This window comes from Aptenodytes patagonicus, chromosome 13, assembly GCF_965638725.1.
Source record: "Aptenodytes patagonicus chromosome 13, bAptPat1.pri.cur, whole genome shotgun sequence".
Taxonomy (NCBI): domain Eukaryota; kingdom Metazoa; phylum Chordata; class Aves; order Sphenisciformes; family Spheniscidae; genus Aptenodytes; species Aptenodytes patagonicus.
Window position 1 is genome coordinate 15,150,895 of NC_134961.1, and position 24,700 is coordinate 15,175,594.

The 24,700-nt window shown below is 35.0% G+C and overlaps 1 protein-coding gene across 2 annotated transcripts in view; it reads left to right on the top strand.

Moving 5' to 3' along the window:
• Positions 1-24,700, top strand: part of SNX29 (sorting nexin 29) — a 145,337-nt gene that overhangs the window by 110,626 nt on the left and 10,011 nt on the right. Inside the window, exon 21 of one of the 2 annotated variants that reach the window (XM_076351070.1) lies at positions 813-2,700. The exons of the other annotated variant lie outside the window; for it this stretch is intronic. Coding sequence (XP_076207185.1) covers positions 813-924 — 112 coding nt within the window. The 3' untranslated portion in view covers positions 925-2,700. Of the gene's footprint in view, positions 1-812; positions 2,701-24,700 lie in introns of those variants that run through there. 2 annotated transcript variants of the gene reach the window in all.

Below are 24,700 nucleotides of genomic sequence, written 5' to 3' on the forward strand. Positions count from 1 at the left end.
CACCCCGAAACCAACAAAAAACCCGCAACCCTATTTCTTCTAATACATGTAATGAGCTGAATGAGATAGATACAATTAATTTCACAGAAAGAGCAAAGTTTTATTGAGAAGGCAGCATATTTAAGTAACCTGTTTTCTCAATATGGGCACAATTTAGTATGTGAAACATTGCGATACAAAAATAAAGTAATTATCTCTTATGAAAGAAATTTGTTCAAGGAGATTTGCTCAAGGAAATTTGCCAACACGATTTGTCAACAATTTGTAAACACCAGTATGATGCACTGCATTGATGCTAACCTTTTTTGGGTATAGCTATGCAATAGGTTGCAAAAAGACTGTTTATTTTTAGTGGTTTTTTTTGCGTTTGGCAATTTCATAATTCTCAACACATCGCATGAAGCAATGGACTTTAGTGGATTCAAGAATATTCTTTGATATCTGGACATTATGACAAAAAAGTTCTGTTCATATATGCGTGTCTGAATTATTTCCTTGGAGCTTTTTCTCAAATAATAGATGCGTCAGCATTCTCTATTAGCTAGAGTAGATAGTTCTCCATGGGAATGTTAGTGGGATTCTGGAAAAGCTTAGCTGTTGAGCAAAATAACTATATACCTCATCTACAGCAGACAAAGTGGGTTTTTAATGCATTTTTCTACTGGGATATCAGACTCTTCCTCTGCAGCTAGAGCAGCAGTATTAAATTAATATAAAGATCCTTCAGACAATGATAGAAGGAGCACATTTTAGCCTAGCAATGATGATACTTTCTATCATTTGAATTCTCAATGTCCTTTATTTTCTGAGAGTCATGACCTGGCACTGTTGGTGAGTAAGAAAAAGCATCTAAAAGAAAATGCATTTCAGTTCCACTTCATATTGCCAACTTCTCCGGTATTGTCCTTCCTTAATCGATTTTGAGCTTCGTCAACAGGAGATCTTGAACGTGCTGGACTCTGTGAAAGCGTTTATTACATTATTCAATTGTAACCTTTGTACCGTACCTGCAATTCTTCTGTTCTGTTAGGTTTAATAATATTTTGGTTTAATAATATTTTAATATAAAACACTGTAAATACATATAATAATTCTGATATATTTAACTTGTGCTTCATAGCACAAATGTGTGTATAGTTGCTGATTATATCTTTATTAATGAAAGACTTAGCAGTTACAAAACATTGAGATATTAGTTATAGGACTGTGCTGTAGAGAGTAGTAAGACCTCAGTCTAGGAGAAAAAATTACAGTCTTAATGTGCATAAAAAGTCTCTAGGGCATTAGATCTGTCTATTAGGAAGCAATGAAATATAAAATTAAAAAAAATAAGACCAGATAATTATAAGAGTTTCTTCTCACTGCAAAATTAAATGACCATACTTCAATGTGAAAATGAAAAATCCCATAAAGGTTATGTCTGATTAGGCATCCTATAGATAGAAATTACAGGGTCAGTTTTAATTAATCACTTTTAAGATCTGATTTAGGTCCTAGAATATGATGATGGTGAACAGAAAGTAAGATTAATGTCTCTAAGACTGAATCCACTGATTATTAAATGCTGGAAGGAATATTGCCGAAAATTTTTGTTGTGAGGTTGTTCCTTTGGGGATTTCTCCCTTCCAAGTGCAGTGATTTCCAACAATCAGGCACAGATCTGATGAGGCAAAACATTTTAATTGATCTGTATGAAATAGCCCGCCACTGTTGTAAGAAAGAAATTAATTTTATTTTGAAACTCAGATACAGTTAACAGTTTGCAGTAAAATAATGTGAATCAGTTTGCTAGCGTTTCTCTTCATTACTGTATCAAATGCTAGTGGTTAATCATGGAAATGTAATTTGTTTTGATTCCTTACACTGTGAACTGTCATTAATGTATTCTTTCTGTTGTCAATCTCTATCATTTGTAATCTTGGTTTGTGTATTTTTCAATTTTAATGCTGCATTAGCTCAGTCACAGGTTTGGTCAAATAGTTTCTTTTACAGTCCACTTTCATGTCTTAATGTAAAAAAGAGATTCTGGCTCTGCTAATTTGTCTGTTTACATGCTGAATAACAAATTCTTTGTAATAATAAAATTGACATCACAAGTTAAATTTTCCGGTCCATGCAGAGCAAAACCTAAATCAAGAATTGGCACTGCTGAATTAGATTGCTACATCTGCTAGTTGGTGAATGCCTGTCTGTTAATACTTACTTAAATTAACATTTATTTGCACTCATGATTGGTACATTACAGATAAATAAAACTTGTTATAACAAGTACACTTGTTTTAATCACATTTTTATCAATCTATCTGAAAAATATCACACACATTACCTCTTTGTCAGTACATATATAAGAACAGGAGAGATCTTTCGCAACAAGCATCACAATTCTCTGGACCATATAATTGAGTCTTTTAACATAAATGATCACAATAGGTTATATGATTTCAAGTATGTAAAAAGCTAAAAGCTGTAAAAAGTTGTGAAAAGAAACACTAAAATGTTGTGATGTTCCATTTTTCTCTCTCTCTGGTTTCTGTATCAAATGCCCTCATTTTTTAGAAGATAAAGATTTTCTTCCCATCGTCCTGATAATGGGCACAAAGTGAAATACAAGAAAAATAAGAAAAAACTTCTTTTACTGTAAGGGTGATGGAACACCCTAACAGGTTGCTCAGAGGTGGTTGACACTCCATCCTTGGAGATATTAAAGACTTGACAGGACACAGTCCTTGGCAACCTTGTGCAGGGGGACCTAGGCGGTCTCCAGAGGTGCCTTCCAACCTCAGATGGTCTACAAATCTATGATTCCCCAAAAGCTCAACCTGCAATTTTAAATTGAGTTGTGTTTTACATAAAACCTGCGCAAAGAAGTGTTAGCTAAATATACAGCTGGTCAAACTGGTGTTATATGTGAACAAAAATAGCCTAAACAGTGTGAAACTACTAAAACGTGCTCCACTTTGTAGCTATGCATGCTATTCAAATAAGAATACTGACACTTTATTGACTCTTTTGCTTTGGCAATACAAATGTTTGGATTAAAATATATGCAAGAATGGTATAAACAGAGTTTTGTGAATATTTTCAGATTACTGTGCTGAGTATTTTTTTAATCTCGTTTTCTAGGCCACAGCTACGTGTCACAACAGTTTCTAGATAACTATTAATTACATGTTCTGCTGAGCTGCAGAGCTGGACATTTGTTCTCTTGTGGTAGCTGCTCAAGCATACGCTTTAAAGAAAGCAGAGAATCTGCTCAGTAAATCATCAGAAAAGAGGCTAGAGCAGGTTCTGAGAAACTGTTGTCTGCGGGATGTGTTTGAACACCAGAGGAGTCATCAGTTCTCTGTGATGATTAGAGGATTGTAATGTTCAAAAAATGTTATCTTCCTTTCACTTTGAATACATAGATATTAATATATTTATGTATAAAGGTAGAGGAGAGAAACTTTCTAAAACAGTGCTTTTACTGTGTTCTTGGCCAGTGACAGTATTGAGATGAGGTTTTCATGAACTAAAAAATCTTAAAGGAATTTAGGTTTCTAAATTTCTCCGTTTGCAGGACTTTAAATCTCAATCTCAAATAAGGTGAAAAATGTTTTTGTAAACTTACTCTGCTCATGTCATATTCTAATGTTCTCTGCCTCATTTTATGATTTATAAGAAATGAGTCTTATAGCTACAGAGAGGTTTCTAAAATATTGTAATTATTTCCTCCCTTTAGGACTTGCTTAGCTGGACTGATAGTACTGTATTTATAGCAGCAGTACAGCTCTTATTTAACTAGTCTTTCTGGATGAAAAGCTACAGAAGATGATTCTATGAAAAAGCAAAGTAATTCTAAGTATGCTTCTCTAGCATGTAAACAAAACAGCAAAAACGATAGTTAATACAGAATTTATGCATTGAATGAATGGGAATCCCTCCTCTTATTTTAACTCCATACTATCTATATATAACATAAATAAGCAAAAGCCTACCTACACACATACATACATCTATAACAACCCAGCAGTGAATGTTTTTGTTTTATAATTTTATTCTGCAGAAAAAGTTACCTTGGAATATTTTCAGGTATTGATATGGCTATTTGTATGTGAGTGCTGAATAGTCATTGAGATGATTCCTTTGACATCCATGTAGTTAGGGCATAGTTATATATTTAGTTAGACATTGCATCAGTTATGTATGTAGGATATGTGGTGTTTAGTTACATTTATGTTTTGAGCAATACCAGTAACATGATTTTTATACTGAATTTTTGTTTTGCACATTCTGTAACACATGTTGGGTCTGCAGTTACAGCCCAGAAGTTCTTGGGGCAATTGGAAATGAGACAGCAAAATTGTCCTGTCCATTCAATTTGTAGTGTATGTGGTGCTAGTATTCTGCTCTTAGTGCATTATCAGATAAACAGTAAGATTAAAAGCAAACAAACAAGCAATCCCTGAAATACTGCAAAACAGTATTGATGCGAAGTAAGGAAGTTTTAAATGCAATTTTGAATAGGTTACTTTCTCAAAAAATGAGTTGGTGATGGCATGACACTTCAAGCTATTAGTGTACATATCTGTGCCTTCTAATAGGATAAATGACAGTATTCAGCTAATGCATCCTAAAGTATTGTGGCTAGTGGCCAGATTTTTACCTGATTGCACCCTTTGAAGTGGCAGCTTGTGTTATCAACTTGGTACTGAATGACTTCAGTATCTCTTTAACAGATCTCAGTTATGTTCTATAACAGTAAGTAAGCACTCTGATAAAGAGGAATATAATTTACATGAACAAACTGGGAATAGCATTTGCTTAAATATGTGACTTTTAATTAGTAAAGCACCTCCTAATGCCTGAAACATGCTAATGAAACTAATTTATTGCTATGTTAATTGATTGATCTACTTATAAAACTATGTAGAGACGTTACACAATATTTATCTTTCAATAGAACTGTGTTGCCAAGCACTGATGATTGTTGAAGTAAAAATATCTTAGCTATCTAAAATTTGATTAGCATGTTCAGATAATGCAGGAAGTATCATTGCAAAAATGTACTATTCTTCTGTGGAATTTTTGCTGATGGTAGAGTTTAAATATCTGAATTGGAGTGCATTGTTCTTAACAAACATATAGTTGTCTCAGTGTTATTCTTGGTTTCTGCATTCCTCACTTTGTAACTGACAGTTCTGCTTTGATGGTTTTTTATGTTTTTATGTCTCTCATAACCTATGAGGCTTGACATCAAACTTAAAAAAAGCATCGTGCCTGTTTTGATCTAACTGAAATGTGAAGAAGTAGGGCAAAAATTGGTCAAAGTATATGAGAATTCATACTTTCATCTCTTTTCCTTCTGCAAGAATTGTATTATGATGTTATATTGTCTTTTATTTTGTGTTTTGGCATATATTGACATTGAAGACGTGTGTTACATGGCGTTCTACAAATGTATTAAATTTTCCTTTCCCTGTTCTGAGTAGCTGAGAGGGTTTATGAATGTTAGAGGACAATGAAGGAGGAAAAAAATAGATCAGGAGGAGTAGAAACAGTGATAAAGAGGGCAAGAATAAGCAGGGAGAGAGAGACGCAGGATGCTTAATGTTAAAAGGAAGATGGGTTGAATATAGTAAGGAAGTGCTTAGAAATACTGGTACTTGAGGATTACTACAAACATTTGGCTTTATAAAGCTAGTTTTATCCAAACAAATGAGGATGATGTTATAGTTGTAGGTTTTTATTTTACAAGTGATCTATCTGAGATTTGACAGGTTATTTGTGAAATAATTAAAATTTTGACCCTGGCTTTAAAAGTATAGGACACTAAAAACTTGAATAGTCATTGGAAAAGTGTGTCAAGTTTGTCAGTTAGCATTTGTTGCGACTCTGCTACTCCTTTCCATGTGGTAAAGAATTGTCCTGCATCTTCCTATTTTGTTCAGACCTAAGGTTTGCAAGATTATTTCTTATTTATTACCAGTGGTTAGTCCTTTTAAATGGTCTGAATAAATGCTAAAATCTAGAAATTGAGCTAGGAAAAGACAGTTATCTGTGGAAGATGGTTGCGTCCATAATGCAGACTATAGCATAGTTTTATTCTATTGTGTGTGAAAGACATTGCAGGAGAGTTAAGGAAGCTCTGTTTTAACTTGAGTACATAATTGACCAAATCTTAGTTTATCTTTGAGGATTTTTCCAGCACACTTAATGTCAGTTAAGAGTGTGTGTATGGAAAAACACTCCCTTGAAATGCTTATGGAAGATGCCACCTGTGCTGGAAGGAATAACGTATCTGTACTAGTAAGAAATTTTATTCATTTTTCTCCCTTTTGATCCCAAGGGGCAGTTTGCAGTACAGAGATGTCATTAAAAGTATTGTAGAGAGAAAAGCTCCTTAATCTGATTGTGATCAGAGCAATGTTATATCCAAATTTGTGTTCGTGTTCCCTGCGTTCCCCCCTCCTCTGCCCTGCCTATAGTGTGGCATTCTCTAACTATTTCATGTTTGACAGAATTGACATCTTCCCCATCAATCTTTTTTCAACGTGCGATTTTCTTTTGATAACCATTCTGAGTTAATATACACGTTCCAGCCAAAAAGTTTTCAGTCCATGATGTCCTAATTTCAGGATAGTTATCATGGCAATACTATTAGCAGCATTCACAGTCTTCAGACAGTTGCTATAGATGGAGATATATTCCAAATACCCATCAGCACTCAAGATATCTGCTGACTTTCAACTTGGTTCTGCTTGTTAGTAGTTTTACAGAAGTTAGCGGTCAAGTAACTACTCACTAGAGCTTAAATGACAATTTTTAATCAGAAAGAATATAATGCATCGTTACTAATGATTTACGGGAGGCACATAAAATTATCAATGAGATCTGCTTTACTTACAAATGTTGTAATCCTTTACCTTTCAGATCAAAATGATCACTTCAAGCAAAGTGAAAATTTGGAGTCAGAATATGTTTTCATATTTTTAAAACTATTTTTGTAGTTGTTAATCTTTTTCTCAATTGTTAAAGTAAAAAAGACTAGAAACTCTGTTCGGTTTTTTTAGTTCTTTATTCCTCTCAGCTGCACTTCTGTAGGTTGTATTTCTTTTTCCAGCAGTTGGTCTAATTAAGAGAAATCCGCCAGCAGTGCCCAATGTAAATAGGTTTTATTCAGGTGAAAGAATCTGTTTATGTGCATGTTTCTGACTCCTGCCCGCCTGTTTTTTCTTGCTCTTACTCACACTTACTTGCTCTCACTTGCATTTTCTCAGTCCTCCACTTTTAAGGCGGTACTGAGCCAGAAGTGTTTGTGTAAGTACAGTTGAAAACATTTTCTCCTGCAGATTGTGGGTAATAGTGAAAGTATTACAGAAACACATCCTTCTAAACTCACCCTAATGAAACACGTCAGTGTTGTATTGTTCTGGGACTAAGACACCTCAAAGAAAAGGCATTTGTCATTTGTTTGCCTTGGTGTGATCTCAATAAAACTGGTATGTCATACAGCAACTCTATAATATTGAAGGGTTTTATGTATTGTATTTATTGCCTTATTATTGCCATTAAAAAAAAAAAAATCAACTTCACTTTCAAATGGTATGACTTTTACACTGATTACCATCTCAATAAAGACAGTGAGACTTGCTCTGCGAAGTTAATTGCTACGAATTGTTCAACAGGCCTCACAGATAGGTACTTATGAACATATTTCCATCAAGTAGATTTTTGTCATGCTTCTTTATATTCAAAGTGACCTTTACAGTGCTCATGAGAAGAATAATTTAGTGTATACTGTACTGGAAGTGAATACTCTCCGGTCACCATTGGAAACATTTGAGGGCTTGTGATCTTTTACAGTTGCCTCAGAATAAACTCTTATTTAATGCTGCCTGAGAAAATAAGAATGTCAAAACAGACAATACTGATATTTTGTGTCTAAAATTGTTGAAACAGATGAGGGAGAGGATATGGTATGGTATTTCTTTTAAATGTTGTTGTGGTTTAACTCCAGCCGGCAACTGAGTACCACCCAGCCACTCGCTCACTCCCTGCCCCCTCGGTGGGATGGGGGAGAGAATCGGAAGTGTAAAAGTGAGAAAACTCGTGGGTTGAGATCAAGACAGTTTAATAATTGAAATATAATAAAGTAAAATAATAACAATAATAGTAATAGAATATACAAAGCAAGTGATGCTGGATGCAATTCCTTAGCACCTGCTGACTGATATCCAGCCAGTTCCTGAGCAGTGGCCCCCCGGCCAGCTTTTCCCTAATTTATATACTGAGCATGACGTCATATGGTATGGAATATCCCTTTGGCCAGTTTGGGTCAGCTGTCCTGGCTGTGCCCCCTCCCAGCTTCTTGCTGGCAGGGCATGAGAAGCTGAAAAGTCCTTGACTAGTGTAAGCACTACTGAGTAACAACTAAAACATCGGTGTGTTATCAACATTATTCTCATCCTAAATCCAAAACACAGCACTGTACCAGCTACTAGGAAGGAAATTAACTCTATCCCAGCCAAAACCAGGACATGTGTAGAAATGTACAAGAAATGTGCACCATTGCATGGTTTAAAAGATGGGGCAAAAACTTAAAGCAAGTAGATTGACAGTAACAGTCAAAAAGCACTTTATATGTTGCTGTTGGTAGCTGATTGGTATATATTGGTTTCCTTTATAAACACACAACTTTTAAAGCTCTGAAGAAAATGGAGATATGTTGAACAAAGCCATGTTCAATGTTACAGCAAACTTCAGTGCTGTACAAAATGAGCTTTTAATTGTGCTCTGCATTTTCTGATGGGTCTATTTCCATCTGTCTTTTGCAAATAATAAAAATGGCTCTAAGAGTTAGTGAAAATGCCAAGTTGCCTACCATGAAAATATGAAATCATCAATTTGCCTAATATTTTTTCATTTAACACCTTTATAACATGCAGAAATAGTTTAGTCTGTTTTATTACTCTTGATTATGCCTAGTTCCCAGGCAATTATTTTGCATAACCATTTTTCTTAGTCTAGGAAACTTGGGTCAAGATGGGATGCTGGTCAGTTTAACTAAGGAACTGGTTGGATCAAGGTGCTTTTGAATGTTTTTTTTTTTTTTGCTTGGGCGCCAAGAATTGTATCATCACTTTCTGTCATTTTCCCTAGCAGTTAACAGGCTTAGTAATGAAAGATCATTCTGAGAGAAGAGTTGTTCTCAGTAACATTTACTTCTTCCTTTTCATCTTGCTCTTTAACTGCTTGCTAATAAACTCAGTAAGGCTTTAGCAAGAGACAGGTTTTCTAAACTGTGCAGTTTATATCCCTAACATGCTTAACTTGTAGCAGTGCAAGAAGAGGTTAAGATTTTTCTCATAAAAGAACACACAGATAGTTAAAGTTTTGTGTCATTACAGTAGTAATCCTGTTTCCCTGGCAACAAGCAAGTCACGTGCACTCCCTTGTTAAAAAGTGAACTCTTTGTATATTCAGGCATTTCTGTACTGCAGCAAGTGTTTCTGAACTTGGTAGCAAAGAATGGGCTCTAGAGCCAGTAAAGAAAGTTTCAATTTTGAGGCTGGGCAAAATAGGGAGAATAAGTTTGTAATTCTCTTCTTTACTTTGCAAGCAACATAAAATTAAGCCAGAAAAGAGACTTGCAAAAATACAATTTTAATCTCTGCCATACCAGTTTTTCTGTCTTACAGTTCTCAGCTCTTATTTTAAATTCACATTTCTGTCAGTGAGGTATTAATATAACAATAAATTGTAATGCTGAGTACTCAAAAGTACAGGTTAATTTACACCAATAAAGTAAAATCTTTAATGTGTTTCAGAATTAAAATAGCTGAGAGTGTAAATTATCTTGAATAAAAACAAGTTAGTTGGAAGACTGATGTATTTGAGCACCAGTGCTTGATATCCAGCAATGAGTAGTCACAGATAGGAAAAATGTTGTGGAATAGGCAAGGAGTTGTTTGTGTCTCACTTCTGCAAGTGACTGTGACTCATAAGACTCTCTCTACTACCTTCCCTGTGTTTGAAAATTCTTGCTTCTGTGGCTTGTATCTTTTTTTTGAGAAAGAGGTTTCTTTCTGCTTCCTGTGGTTGGAAAGTTTAGTCCTTCCTTGAAGGTCAGGTTGGTTTTTTTTTTTTCCTCAGTTCTAGTGGCAGCAGTGACAAAGGAGCCCCACTCCTTTGAAGTCCAGTTGTAAAAAAAACTCAATTAGCTGTCCATTTTCTCTGCTGGGATTTTTACAGCAAACATTAGCCTGGTAACTGAGAATAAGGCTGCTTAAGACTATAAAATTGTAAAATGTAAGATATAACTACCATCCATTCCCAAATGTATCTTACACAGATATGAAGTCAATTTGTAGAGCAAGGCAGATACTTAAAATAATTGTGGAGATCACTTGTTATTTTAGTAGAAAGAGGTAACTAGTAAGTTTTTAGACATCCAGCCATTAAACTGAGAGACTATATAAAACCCTTTGCAGAGTTCTGTAGTTTAGGGTCTAAATGTGAATCAACTAATTTTCTATTGTCCATCAACAAAGCCACATCATTCCTATCAGTATACTTACTGCATATTCCCCTAACTGGCAAGTATTTGCCAAGGTGGATTTGGTTGGCTAAATCATAAACTATTTCTAATTAGAAACACACAAAAAAATTCCTACTTCTACTTTGTCCATACCTAATTCATAAACAATAGATGTAATATTCTTTAAAGGTCCTTATGCCAGTTTAGAATCTGGAACAAATTTTTGCATCATAGCTATGAAAAGTGGAATACTAGAAATGCTGATATAATTAAGTGTGCAGTACTTCAAAGTACCTTCCTCATTCTTGATAGCATGAAAGCATTTTACTCTGGAAAAAGGTATCAAACAATCAGTTTACCTTTTTTTTTCTTTCAGCAACGTTGACAGCTGTCTTGAAACCTTTTCTTTGTAATGTGGCATGATTTTCTTAAGTGAATAAAAGAATAAAGTTGTTCTTGTCAGGCTAGCCATATGTTAGCTTTAGCTGCCATTCAAATACAGAATTAATGTATGTTTCTTTTAAGTATTTTGGTTTTGTACCAATATGCTCACTTTACCCTCTTTTTACTGTCTGTCAGCACTGGTTAATGTATTTAATGACGTATAGGAAGAAAATTTAACCCAAGAAGGTGTCATTATCATAATATGTTAGGGTGTACAGCACAGTGTCTAGGTTCTAGTTTAAATTAATTTAACAACACTGCATAAAACCAGAAAAGTCCAGATTGCGACAGTAGGCAGTTATTCACCGGAGTCGTTCTTTTAACTGAAGTGACTTGTCCAGTAAGAACTTTCAAGTGAGGTTTACAGCCTGGAGAAGCGTACTAAAAATGCCTTAAACTGGTAGTTTTCACAAAATTTGTTTTGGAAGGTAGAACAGTAGAATAAAAATGTATCAAAGACTCAGTAGGATTTCCTCACAGAGCTTGGGCAGTCCAGTGTTGCTCTGAGGACTGGGTGACTGAAAACCTGAGGGAGTCAACAGGGAGTTGAGGTCTATAGCATAATAAAGAATGTGAAATGAAGGAAAACTGAAACATGAAGTAGGTGAATTGATTTGAAAGAGAGAACTTGATGTATAGGTTGTTAATGCAGGAGAGAATTGGTGTAGATTGGGAGCTGTGAGAACGACTTGACTTGTGGGCAACAGAGGTTTGACTCAGCCATGTAGAATCATCTCAGTCCAGGAGTTTGTTGAGAGAAGAATTAGGCATAAAGAGAAGAGAAGCAAACAATAGCTGGGAAAGTACTGGGTAATAAACTGCATTGTGGCTGTTGACGTGCATTAATAAAGAAAGAAAAACTGGAGAAGGTGAGGAATAAGAGAATAAAGTAGAGTAAGAGTAGAGGAGTGCTATAGAAATAACAGAAAGAAGAGTCTGAATGAGACAGTTTGGACTGAATGAAGAGAATGTATGTGAAAATGAGGTGAAAAAGGAAGATGGTGGGAAAGAATGAAAAGAAGGAAACATAAAAACACTCTTATATGGGATTTTTTTTTTCCTTTACTGGATTTTGTGCACACAGAAAAGAAGCCATTTCATTAGAACTGATTGGGATTTGCTTTCATTTATTGAAATGGCAATGGTAGCTGAAAGAGCAACAAAAGAAGAGGTGCACCATAGGCATAGAATTTTTACTTAAACACTATGTAGAAGATATTTTGTCTTCCCTTTGAAAACAAGCCTTGAAAAAAAAAAATATACATAGGTGATTCTGGTATTTAAAAGATTCTTATTGGGTATAAAGATTCAACTCCACCTAGGATCTTGGTATCAGAAGGTCTGGTGCAATGAATATTCTGCATTCAGTTGTTACCCCATGTATAGAGCAAAGTAAATGACTGGCAAGAAGAGATTCCTCTACTTTGTAAGTCTGACCAGCTTGGTGGTCATTCAGTGTACCTGTTCTCTGGGTACTGGGACAAAACTTCGTCTTTCTTCCTTTAATCCGCAGATCTGTAAACTCTCATTCTCTCCTTTTCTTACCTTGAATATATTTTTGTGAAGTGCCTTTTTTCTTCACCTAGCAAATAATTTAACTTCCTTTTAACTAAGGAATGACAGGTTTTTAAGTTGATAATTTTATAAGGAAGATCCTTGTTTTTTCAGAATATTGGCCTTGTTACAGCCAGGCCAAATGATACTCACCAATTGCAGCTAACATGGCATAAGTCACATTTTAACTTTCATACCTCTAGTTTTAACTCTTTTCCAATGGTGTTAAACATATCCTGAATATACAAGCTGAGCTGAGAGTTAATGAGACCATAGCATCACCAATAATGGGCAACTAAAAGCCAAGCTGTTGAACTGAATTTTATTCGGACTATTTGAAGTTCTTTTTATTTAATATTTGTCTACCTCCAATGAAGAAAATACTGTTGTATTTAACTAAAAATTAGGATTTCCAAAATGCTGCTATGCATATTTTAGGCTTCTGGGGAATCTTTCAGCATAATTCAGGATGTCTAGATGTAAAATTCCACCTTTTTTTTTTTTTGTACTAAAACTTGGAAAATGCACAAGCAAATGTTTTCTATCTTCTGTAACTTCATCATCTGCATAATTTTAAATAAATTTTTGCTCATGTAAGCATTCAGTAGATTCTAAGGTAATTTATATGTTGATTTTTTTTTTCCATGCAGCAGTATGTATACACTACTCATCCTGAAACCTTAGAATCCGTATTCGTATTTCCTCAGTAAGAAACATTTTTCTTCTACAGTTCTAAAACTTTGTTGTCTTTGTTTATTGGTATCAATATACTGTAAGTGGATATATAAAATTATGAAATGTGTATGTGTGGGGCATATGTGCATCCTCACAGAATTAAATCTAGATGGCAATTTTAATACTATTTAAAATACAGACATTTGTGATATCATCTGTATCAGGCTACTGTGCTCATTCTCTAGGCCTAAGGTATGAACTCTATGGAAGATGATAGGAAACTGAAACACTTGCCTAGGTAAACTAACCAGCAACTCTTCCAGATGCAATATTATGGTTGATTCTGACCACATTCGTATCTCTGATTCATTGCGGCATTCTGTTAGTCTTTAGTTGTGTGTGCTGCTCAGTCTTTGCATGTTGCATAGCTCAGCCAGGCTTGCCCAGAGCCTCAAAGTCTGCCTGTCAACTCAATTTACCAGTCTCTCTTTGTTAAAGTCTCACTGAGAGCTTGAGATAGGTGTATTCTCAGTTCAGCAGGCTCTGCAGTGAGTTAATATGCTATTTGTCTCCAGATAGAATGCCATAGTGTTATACTTGGATGAAACAAATGCATGCTTTAGTTCTCATACAAAATGATAATCAAGAGTTGCAAAGTATAACCATGAAAATAGTAAAATACAAAACAACGTACATAAGACTGCTTTCCATTAACCTCCTAGTCTGCATCTGATTCCTAACAGTTGTAAAATAATACATTTGAAATTTTTACATTTGAAAGAGATTGACATATCTAGAGGATTGATAAAAGCTTTTCTTGTAAGCATGTAGAATATATTTCTACTTGAATAGCTAAGAAATCTTACAGGGCATTTCCTTTCTTCTTCTTTCCCTTCAAATAACAGTAATTATCAAAGTTTCAGATTTTTTTGTGTTTGTTAACAAGTATACATGGTTTGTAAAGGAAGCTAAGTCTAATACTCTTGTTTGCAATTGTCTAGTTATTTCTTTTTACAATGTAAAACAGTTTCTGGTATGATTGCTTGAGTAGGATTCTTTTAAAAAAAATTGCTCCGATAATACACCTGATTTAATGCAAAAGGGTTTTATTTTCTATGTATTTTCCTAAATTCTCTAGTAAATGAGACTAGACACATCTGGACACTTTATTTCCTAGTTATCCTCTCTGTCCATAACAATTTGCCCCATTATTCTGCTGGAGCTGACTTTTCCAGAGGAGGAGAGCACAGAGGAGTTTGCAACTCAAGCAACCAATAGTTGAGAATGTGCTAAAACGTTGGTAGTGTAAGCAAGTGCAGATGCCTAAATTTTTTGCTGTCCCTACTGTATGATGGTGTCTACCTTACAACATGTGGGAGCTCTCATGCTTTAAACTACCAAAATTGTGTCTTTCTGTCCCTTTTCAATCAAAGTCCTAAATATTAATGTAATGTTTTAAAATAGGCACAGAATTTTCAATATAAAAGGTCCACAAACATATAGAATACTATGTTATATCCTAAGACATATTTTTATATAGCATCCAAGTCATGAAAGAGTACCAGACTGGCCAAAAAAATCAAAGTGAATATTTTTATTTGATATGAAGATAATTTTTCTCAATATAATTTTTTTAAACTACTCAGCACGTGAGAATACACTAAATTGTCTCTATAGTGACAGTTACTAGAATGAAATGTGGATGATAAGAGCAATTTATTGCATGGTTGTTCAGGACTGTTTCAAGTATCTCACTGCTTCATGTGTCACATGTGTACACCCCACAGATATCTCTGATATATCTGAATAATGTTCTTTTCACAAAATTTGCCCCTTTTTGAGCCGGTTTCCTGCCCACTAAGTTTCATTACCTCCTGGTTAGTAGAATCTGATGTCAGACATCATGGCAATTATAAACCTAAAGCATTCATATCCACTTAGTTACCCTTGTTTGCCATGGCAGTAATATTGTCAAAGAATACAAGTTAAACAAGACCACCCTTGACCAAATCTACATGAATTCCCTGTAAAGAAATTGTGGCTTTCGAAGCTTACTTTTTGGCTTACTAATTCTTGCAAAATAGTTTGTAATATTTATTCTACAGCTGCACTTACACTAGCTGATCTATAATTGCTTGCTAAGTTTCTCTTTACGGAGATTATTTTAAGAAAATTGCCAGTTTTAGATATTCACAGTCAAATATCAGCATATGTAGCTGAAGATTGCATAACAGCTAGTTCAGGAGATATATTTTGGAGAACTTACAGGTAGGGGAAGGGAACCATCTGCAGGTCTCTTACAGAAAATAAGTGTACCACCAGAAAGAGTTTTGGAAACTATTCATATAAACATGTTGTTTTGTAAGAAGCCATCTGGTCAGTCAGAGCAATCCATGTGCAAGTGCAGATGGATATGAGAGCTCTGGGATCCATAACCCTTAGTTACCATTCATGATCTTCAAAACATTGCCTTAGAGGAGACCCCTTTTGATGATGTATTATTCCACTGTGTACTTGAATGAGCTTGAATGCTCCAAAATCTGATCTCTTTTTTGGAATGGCAGAGTACTGGAAGAGCCCATGAAATTTCCAGGAAGAGAAATATTTGAAGTTAAATTCTCCATACAGCTGAAAGCAGATTTCAGGTAGGTAGTGTAGCATGAGGGCTTTGAGTAGATGGGACAAGTTCTCATAGCCCAAATCACTTCTAGTGATTTTTTTTTTTTTTAAATTAGAATTTGAAATGTACAACTGAAGAGGGAAGTATTTCTTTAAATATATGTTCACAAAATGAATAGAAACTGATTAATGGAACTGAAAAAACCAAACCAAATAATCTCTTATTTATAATATATTTATATTGTATTTATAATATATATGGAAGTATATATTATAAATTATATATAATATATATATTATATATAATAATATATATTTATATATATATAAATATATATATATTATTATATTATGGAACTGTGGCACTTTAAGAGGTTTTTGAAGCCATACTATTCTAACAAAAGGTGAGGTTATTTCTACTCCTGAGTTTCTTTGATGTATTGAAAGGAACTTAAGGGCTTCTGACTTACTTTAACCAGTCTGCATGGCAAAATATATCACTTAAAACTACACTAGCCTGACCTGGGTGACATGATCCGGACAAAACTCAGTCTGGAGATCCATGAGAAGTTCAAATCTCTACTTAGAAAGATATTATATAGAGTCATGAAACTGATAGACACAGTTTATAACAGATAACTTCAGGTACAAACAACAGTGGCTTTAATTCAGAGTGTATGTTCAAGAGAAAGTCTTTGACTTGCCAGTTTCAGCTTGAATTCTATTAAAAGAGAAGCTTGGTAAGATATTTGCCAACAATGCAGACCATCTAAAAAATCACTTTTAATCCAAGACTTTAAAATGTGGAAGAATGGGAGAAATCACAGACACACACAGTAAGTGTGTATTTGATATACAAAGGCAGCATTCTCCAGTGAGAACATGATTTAGTGGATTTATTCTTTAGGAACCAGGTTCTGAGTAACATGACCTAACAGGTTAGCTGTATCTCCTTTGAGTCAGGGCAATAGACCTGCGTTCTCTCTTCAGTTCCCAAACACCCATTGTCTTATCACTAAATTGTCTTTCTGATACTCTGTGAAATTGAAAATGGTATTTTTTTCAAGATACCTGATGCAGAAAAAACAATGAACAGTTCCTGTAAGTCACTGCATGCTTTCATTTCTTACTGATGAGAGTCACAGTGGGGCACAGCAAGCACCAAACACTGTTTGTGTTCTGTAGCCCGTAGATCAGGCCTTTGTGCAGAAGTAATCACTCTAGATTAAGGAAAGGGTCCTTTTCATATTGGGTGGTTCTCTGTGACATTTGCAGACATTTTTGGCACAGGCTGGCATTTGCAAACAGTTTTGGTGTAGTGTATTTATGTAATCCATTGTCAGAAATATTGTAAGCTAAGCCCTCAAATACGAGTTTATGATTGCTACAGATCTCCTAAAATATCAATGTGACAGCTCAATTGCCCTTGAGGAATCTGTTAGGGAGGGGGAAAAAAAAAGGGGGAATAAGTATTGAAAATACACTGTTCTTTAAATCAGAATGCGTGTGTGTAAATATACTCCCATATGTAAATTGTACATAATTACTAGAATGGCAGATTTAAAAAAAAATTAATTTGCTAATGAAACAACATGACTTTAAAATTTTTCTCTTAATGTAATTGTTAGATTTGGAGTATTGCAAGAAAAACTATTCTGTAATGCTTATTTCACTGGGACTAAAACCGAAGATTAAGTTTAATTACTTTTCCACAGTGGAAAAGATTTTGAGGAGTGAAAGAGGCTTTGCTGAGAGATGGATATATAAGCTTTATTCCTTTCTCTTAGCATATGAAACAGTAAGGAATACTCATGAGAATGTGGTTTAGAAAAATCTGTTTATACATCTTACATTACAGTCTTCCAGTGCTTATTCATACGCCTTTCTGTGCAGCACTGACAGTAATGGATAAATGGATGCATCCATTCAAATACATGAAGCAAATAATCTTCATAAGGGAGGTATCTTTGTACTTGTGCGTGTACTTGGCTTTAATCCAGACCATAACAAGTTTGTTTATGCCTAACTGCACAGTTTTTCAAAAGGAGGTGGGTTATTTCTTTTCCTCATTTGAACTTATATTGAAAAATATTTCAGCAGCCATCAGTTTCTCATGTGAAAGCAGCATGAATTAGCTACAGGCCATCACTGAAATTCAAAACATCCTACAGAAGCTTTGTGCCTTGGCTTTGTTAATCTGCCAGCTATAAACATAGTCCATTCAATTCTGTTGTATATCAGATGCTATTTTTGTGGTGTATTTTTAATACGTTTGGCACTTCTGTGGTGACAGCAGAATCCATGAACAGTTAGCTGAAGGATTCTAGAATTACTCAGTGTAATTATAGGCACTCATCTATTAATAACAAAAATTAATGGTATGCATGCATACTTCCCTGCCATATCACTTCACCTCATTAACAAATGAGTAAAGAAAGTGATTGTTGCTAGTTTTTTAGGAATATTCTTTAGACTGCTTCAGAGGTCTCTAAATATGTTCTCTGTAGGTACAAATTAGGCCAAATGTCAGTTCAGAAATGCAAAATGACCTGAATTGTTGAGGTCTATGCAGAAATAATAGAGGTAGCTTCATCACACAGTTCTGTTTCATCTGCAGCATGCAGAGATTGCACAGATATCCTCTCCATGCTTGTTCCACTTACTGTTTCAGTATGGCCCTAACCCAGGGACAACATGACTGGAGTACTTTGCATATTTACAACATAGGTCTAAGTATAACGTCAGGCTATTCTTGTCTATGATGATGTAGTCAGAATAGCTGCAGATTTCCTAATGCGGATCTGCTTTATAGTGAAACAGGCTTCTTTGGTTTACTCTTGCTAAAATAACCCAATTTTAGGCAGAAATTACAGGAGGGATTTGTACTGGGATGGCTGATGTCACCGTCTCTAAGAGCAGACCAGAGTAATTTTTCTTCAGATCTTCACATATTAGTTACACAGTCCCCCAGAGTTTGATTATACCATCAGCAGTATGAAAGTTTATTTTTAGATTAATATTTTAAAAGTGTAACACAATTACACTTAATATTAAGAGTTTATTAAAACACATGATATGTGGTAAGAAGGAGAACCGCTAATATGTGGGTCTGCAGGGATTGCTGTTCACTGTAGAAGGTGTTAGAAATCTGTGCTTTGTAAACAGCTTGCATAAAATTGCTTAATTTTGCAACTGCAAAATGAGCCAAAGAGCCTGTTTCTTACTATTCCATGTCTATTTTAACTCTGAAATCTTGTTTCTAAAATTTTATTCTAACTTTTAAGAACTCATAAATTAATTCTTTATAAGAGATTTAATTTATTAATCTTAATATAGTTTCTGGGTAAGTCATAAATATACTGAACAGCTCTGAATGTCTGGCTCCTTTAAAAATCTTTCAGTAGAAGACTCCTACATATTAAAAGAGATAAATTCCAAAACACTAGCTATTGAGAATAGCTAGGTGTGACCAAAGGGAAATAAAATGGGGCTGGTTTGCATTGTCAGGCAGGCTGAATATTTTACCATATTTTTACTGTTAGTGCTACAGCTGAGTCAAACGCATCTAAATCCTGAAGATACCAACAAAATCCAGCGCTCAGCTTTTTCTAAGCACAGGGCAGCTGTATGCATAAGATTAGAAGTGCTTCATGTCTAACTGTATAGCTGTTGTTACTACAGTCAAGTTGATGTGTTATCACCTATGCACCTATGTAAGGCATAAATAGTCTTCACGTTGCATCAGCGTAGTCCTTTGCTTTTCAGGCCTGTTGAGTAATACTGCAAGGAGGAACTGTAGGCACATGCTATATACGGTGTCTTCTAAGACTTTTCTCCTGCTGCTTGCAAAGCAGAACTACCCTAACAAAGATAAAATTCTGCATCATCTTATTGCCTTCTGTTACTGTATACATTCATGTGCGATACTGACCTCTACATACAGATGCTTCATTGATCCATTTCTAAACCAGGGGAAGTGATACCTCAGCAGCTTTTTCAGTTACCATTTAGTTCAAAATTTATTCAGAGCCATAAAATGTCCTATATCAAGGTTGGCTAGACTTCCCAACACCAAAATCTTCATGTGGCCAAAAGCCACAGAATTCAAGGAGAGGCGGAACTTCCCGGGGAGTTCATAGGTAAAAGGTGAAAGTGCCTTTCTTGTGATCCTGTAACTTCCTTATGGGATAAAACTCAGCTGGGATACAGAAGCAGATTTGGGGAGCAGCAGCCATTTACAGGCTTCTCTACGAAGCTGAAAACTGAGAACATTCAGCAGCTCCCAAGCTGCTACTGCCCAGTTGCCAGGCATGCAACTCCGGTGCTGGAGTTGCACTTAAATGGCTGCCAGCAATATGAGAGTCACAGCTGATCACCATTGTCCTAAATTGTTTTTTCTTTAATATTCTGGCAAGGAGCAAAGTTTATTGCAAATTTTATTTATTTTTATTTTGAACTCATTGGCAAAGTTGCATCTGTATTAGAGAGGGACCAAGATGATATACTTTTTAAAGATTCTGAATCTGATGATACCTGGAGAACTGACCACAAATTTCAGGAGCTCATGGCCAGCAATGTACTGTGCGTTTAACTCCCACTGGAACTGGTAGGATATTTTGCTTCCTGTTAGCCTCATTTGGAGTCGTCATTAAAAAAAAGGATGAACCTATATTTATTATTGCCATTTTCTTTCTTACAGAGAAAATAATTGAAATCTAACTAAACAGAAAATGGGATTTTGATTGCTGATTACTGTGGTCTTCTTTTTGCTGGCCAGCCTGATGCTTGTTTAGTTTCTGTCTAATCCGTCAAGAATGTTGCATCCCAAGCTGGCTCCCTTAGTGATTTACCGGGCAATATCATACCTTCTTTGATTAGCTTCCCTTTCTGTGTTGGCTTAAATGTAATCATTAGTCCTTGTCTTCATTACTGAGAATAAAGTCAGCATTTCCCTTGGTACTCTGTTGACAGTACTCAGTTCTGTACTTTATTTACTATTTTCCTGTCTTGATTACCTTTGTTTATTTGGAGAGTACAGGTTTAATACCACTATGCCAAGTCTCAACTCTCTCTGTGATTATGTTTCCAGGTGCAGGTGCACTATTTTCTATGTGCTGTCCAACTCAATTTCAATTTTTTTTTTTTTTTTTAGCTTAGGGAAACTAAAAATAATAGGCTAAAATTAAGAACAATCTAAAAGCTCCCGAAGATTGAGATTAAGACCTATATTTTTGAGTGTTTAGGTCATGGATCACTATTAGTATCAAGCTTACGGTTGGAGTGCAGTAAGTTGCCCTTAGTATTTAAAAAATACAAACAAAAACCAGAAAGAGTGATTGCTATAAAGCACTGTTCTTCACTTTTATTATTGCTAACATATTTTCCAGAAAAGAGTTATGATTCTGTAGCATTCTAGGAGCAGTTTTTAAGTTTGTTCATTTTTCACATTCATAGCTGTTACTGTTAACATGACATCCATTCAAATCTGGATCTGCCCCCGAGAACGGTCATGTCAGCTCTCTTCTGCCTTGTTAATATCATGCTGTAATCTTAATGAGAAATGAAGATACTTGAGAGGAGCAGCTGATACCTCTTAACTTGATGGAGCAATTAAAACTCAAGCACTTGCTTGGAAGATCAAAACAACATGTTTTGATCACAACTTTTCTTTATGATTCCATTTGCTTTTATGGTAATTTTAAAAAGAATGGTTTTGTTATTAAAAATAAAATAATAATGGTAATTGTGCAGGTTGTTTTTTATGATGGGCAGTTTACTTGCAAAACTCAAAGCAAAGACAGCTAAGTTGCATTATTCCCATGGAGACTATTTAAACACTATTTAAACTATGTTGAAAAGTGTAAATGCTAGTGCTTGTGGACAAATGCTCTTGCCTGGCTGAATTTGGAGCAAAGAAGAGTCAAGGAGCATGGAGGGGACAAAGCCTCTCAACAGGGAAACAGCAGATGACTAGCTACACCGGGGCCATTACCCCCAGCTCAGAACTAAAGCACCAACAGCTGTTTGCTCCCTGAGCAAATGGAAATGCAGGTGGCATATTTCCAGAATAGGAGACTGGTAACTGTGCTGCATTGCCCATGAAGCTGAATTATGTGGTGTCGAAGGTTAAAAGTCAGACATGGTGAAGTAAGGCAGGAATACGCAACAAGTTTTTAATTGAAATTAGTCTGACTAAGTACATTAGGGAGCTCAGTATCAGGTAAATGATAGGGATGAACAGGGAGGAAGAAATGTTTTAAGCTTTCAGATTTTTTTTCTCTGTTATATTGGCAAAATTAGGCAAATTAGAGATGATTGTAAATCTTTCTTTTTTTTTTTTTTCCACCGCTTGGCATGAAAGGTGGTCGACTCTTTGCATTTTTTGTTCTGTGTAAACTAGAGGTGGGTAGCTCACAAGTGTTAATATGTAACTCCTTTTACTGGCTTCTCATACGCTGGTGTCTGAGAACACACTTTCTGTAAACTCTTTCTGTTGTTACTTCCAATGCCAATCGTATTGATTATGGGCTGTTTAAAAGCTAATTGGGTAATTAAAGTTGTCTCCATTCCGTGTCATTTTTGCGTGCAAACAACTTGTGAATATGGAGGAGGAAATGCCTGGCTAGTCACTGTAATGCACTGCTGTCTCAGCACATTGAAATTGCTACTTGTCAAACAAGAGTTTTACTCCTTTTATTTTCACATATATCATGCATTGTGAATCCTGAGGCATGTCTTCTGTTTTTAGTTACCTCAATATTTTCAATAAAAATGTATCCTAGATCTGTTTCTGCTTTCCTTAAAGATGATAATTACAGTACTAGCAGGAAAAAATAAATTCCAAGTATTCACTGCACACTGTTCTTCTGAAAGCAAATCCTACATTTTGTTATTATATAAACAACCTTGGAACATGTTCTGCTTCTGAACCATTTGTTCATTAAATTACCTATCACTGAGAAGTGGTAGATTACCCTGCTTACACAAATTCAGCTAACCCCCAGCAGAGTAGAATGTTAGTGATTTCTAGATGGCAATGGATGGAATAGCCAAACTTACTGCCTTTCAACTAATCATTGAAATACACAAAACAATTACATCAATTATAAATAAATAGTGTATTATGGTTAACTTTTTCTTATATGTGTGTTCAGTGGTTTCAGGCTTTCTAGTAGAGTTGTGAAGGGATCATTTGCGTGAGTACCGTATTTATGCATTATGTTATTCTAGCTCGGGCACCACAAAAAATGGAAAGTAACCATTCCCAAATGCAGATGTCACTATGCATTAGAAAGCCAAGGAACGAGACTCTAGGTATAAGTATTGCTCAGATGTTAACTAATGAAAGGTCATTTTTACACAGTTCTGAGCATTTCCTGAATGAAAGAGAGTGTATTTCATCCAAAATTAATCATAGGTATTATTCATTTTATAGGATATAACTAATGGATACTAAACATTTACTGTACAGTAACCATCTTGTTATGCCAACTTCAAAGTAAAGTTAGTGGAAGGAAAAAAAAGATCTGATCATCAGAATTACGTACAGTGTCATGGTTTGCTGCAGAAAAATTCAAATATCTGTGCAGATGTTTATGAAGAAAATCGTGCTGATGTGGAAACTGATTTGTAGCATGAGAACATTCAAGTTAGGATCATTCAAATTATAACAAATGGAAACATGATTATGTGTTTGTAATTCACAGCAAGAAGAGATTGAATACGTCATTGTGAATACTGTGTTCTGCTGTAGAAGTATGTATGTGGAAGTAGAAGGAGCTGTATATTAATAAAACAGTTGGATAGAATATTAGAATTAATGTTTTTCATTTCTTGATCAATTCAGATCTAATCTTGATAGGAAATGATTATTCAGTTTTTAACCTGACAACTTTGCTGTAATAGTGTCTTCAGGATTTTCAGTGTTGAAGTGTACAATAGAGGTATTATCTTACCCATATCTTTCTATCTCTCCTGTTAATAGCTGACTATTTAAACATCCCAACTCAGTCATTTGCATTAATAGATGGAGATCACTGTTTCTCGTTAACAATTATATTTCATTTCTATAAAATTGGGAGTGATGGCAGGAATGTGGCTCCAATTATTTTTACACTTCAGCAACTGGAAATAAGGATTTTACCCAGATCACTGCAAAGCAGGAGTTACTAGAGTATATAAAATGATTTGATGAAGTCAGTCTTAGTTAATAATGCCACTAAACAGGTGTTTTAGCTGATTTTAATTGGCAGAAGGTGCTGAGATACATTGTATTAGCAAGTCAAAATTAGTTGTCATTTGTCTAATAAGGATCTCTTAATATAGTATAGGCATTGTTTAATACTAGGTTTTTGAGGAGGCTGTCTGCCTGAATCCAGTTTATCACATTAAATATTTGGGTTATAACCAGAAATTAGATTATTATCGTGTATTATCATGTATCATTATTATCATGTATAAGTATTAATCACACAAGAAACTGGCAAAAAAGTCACCAAATTTATTTGCCAGCTAATGCCTTTCTTCATGATGTATGTTTAATACAACTCAAGCAAAACTAGAATCATGAATGTCTCCAGAGATGCATTTACATGTGATATATATAAAAAAATATCTGATCCTGAGCTTTGCTACACTCCCAGGATGTGCTTATTACTTCTGTTCTCTGATCTCTGACTGGTACAACAGTATTTCCAGTTGCAGACGTTATACTATTTTAAGAAACTTCTCTCTCTAATTTTATCCCGAAGAGTAGACAATGAGATGGGAAATAAATTTCTTCATGCAAATGTTCACAACATCAGCTAAGAGAATATTGCAGTTCCGTATGCTAAGTATGTAAAAAACACACAAAATGCAGTTTATATTTTGATACACGGAGAGCAATTA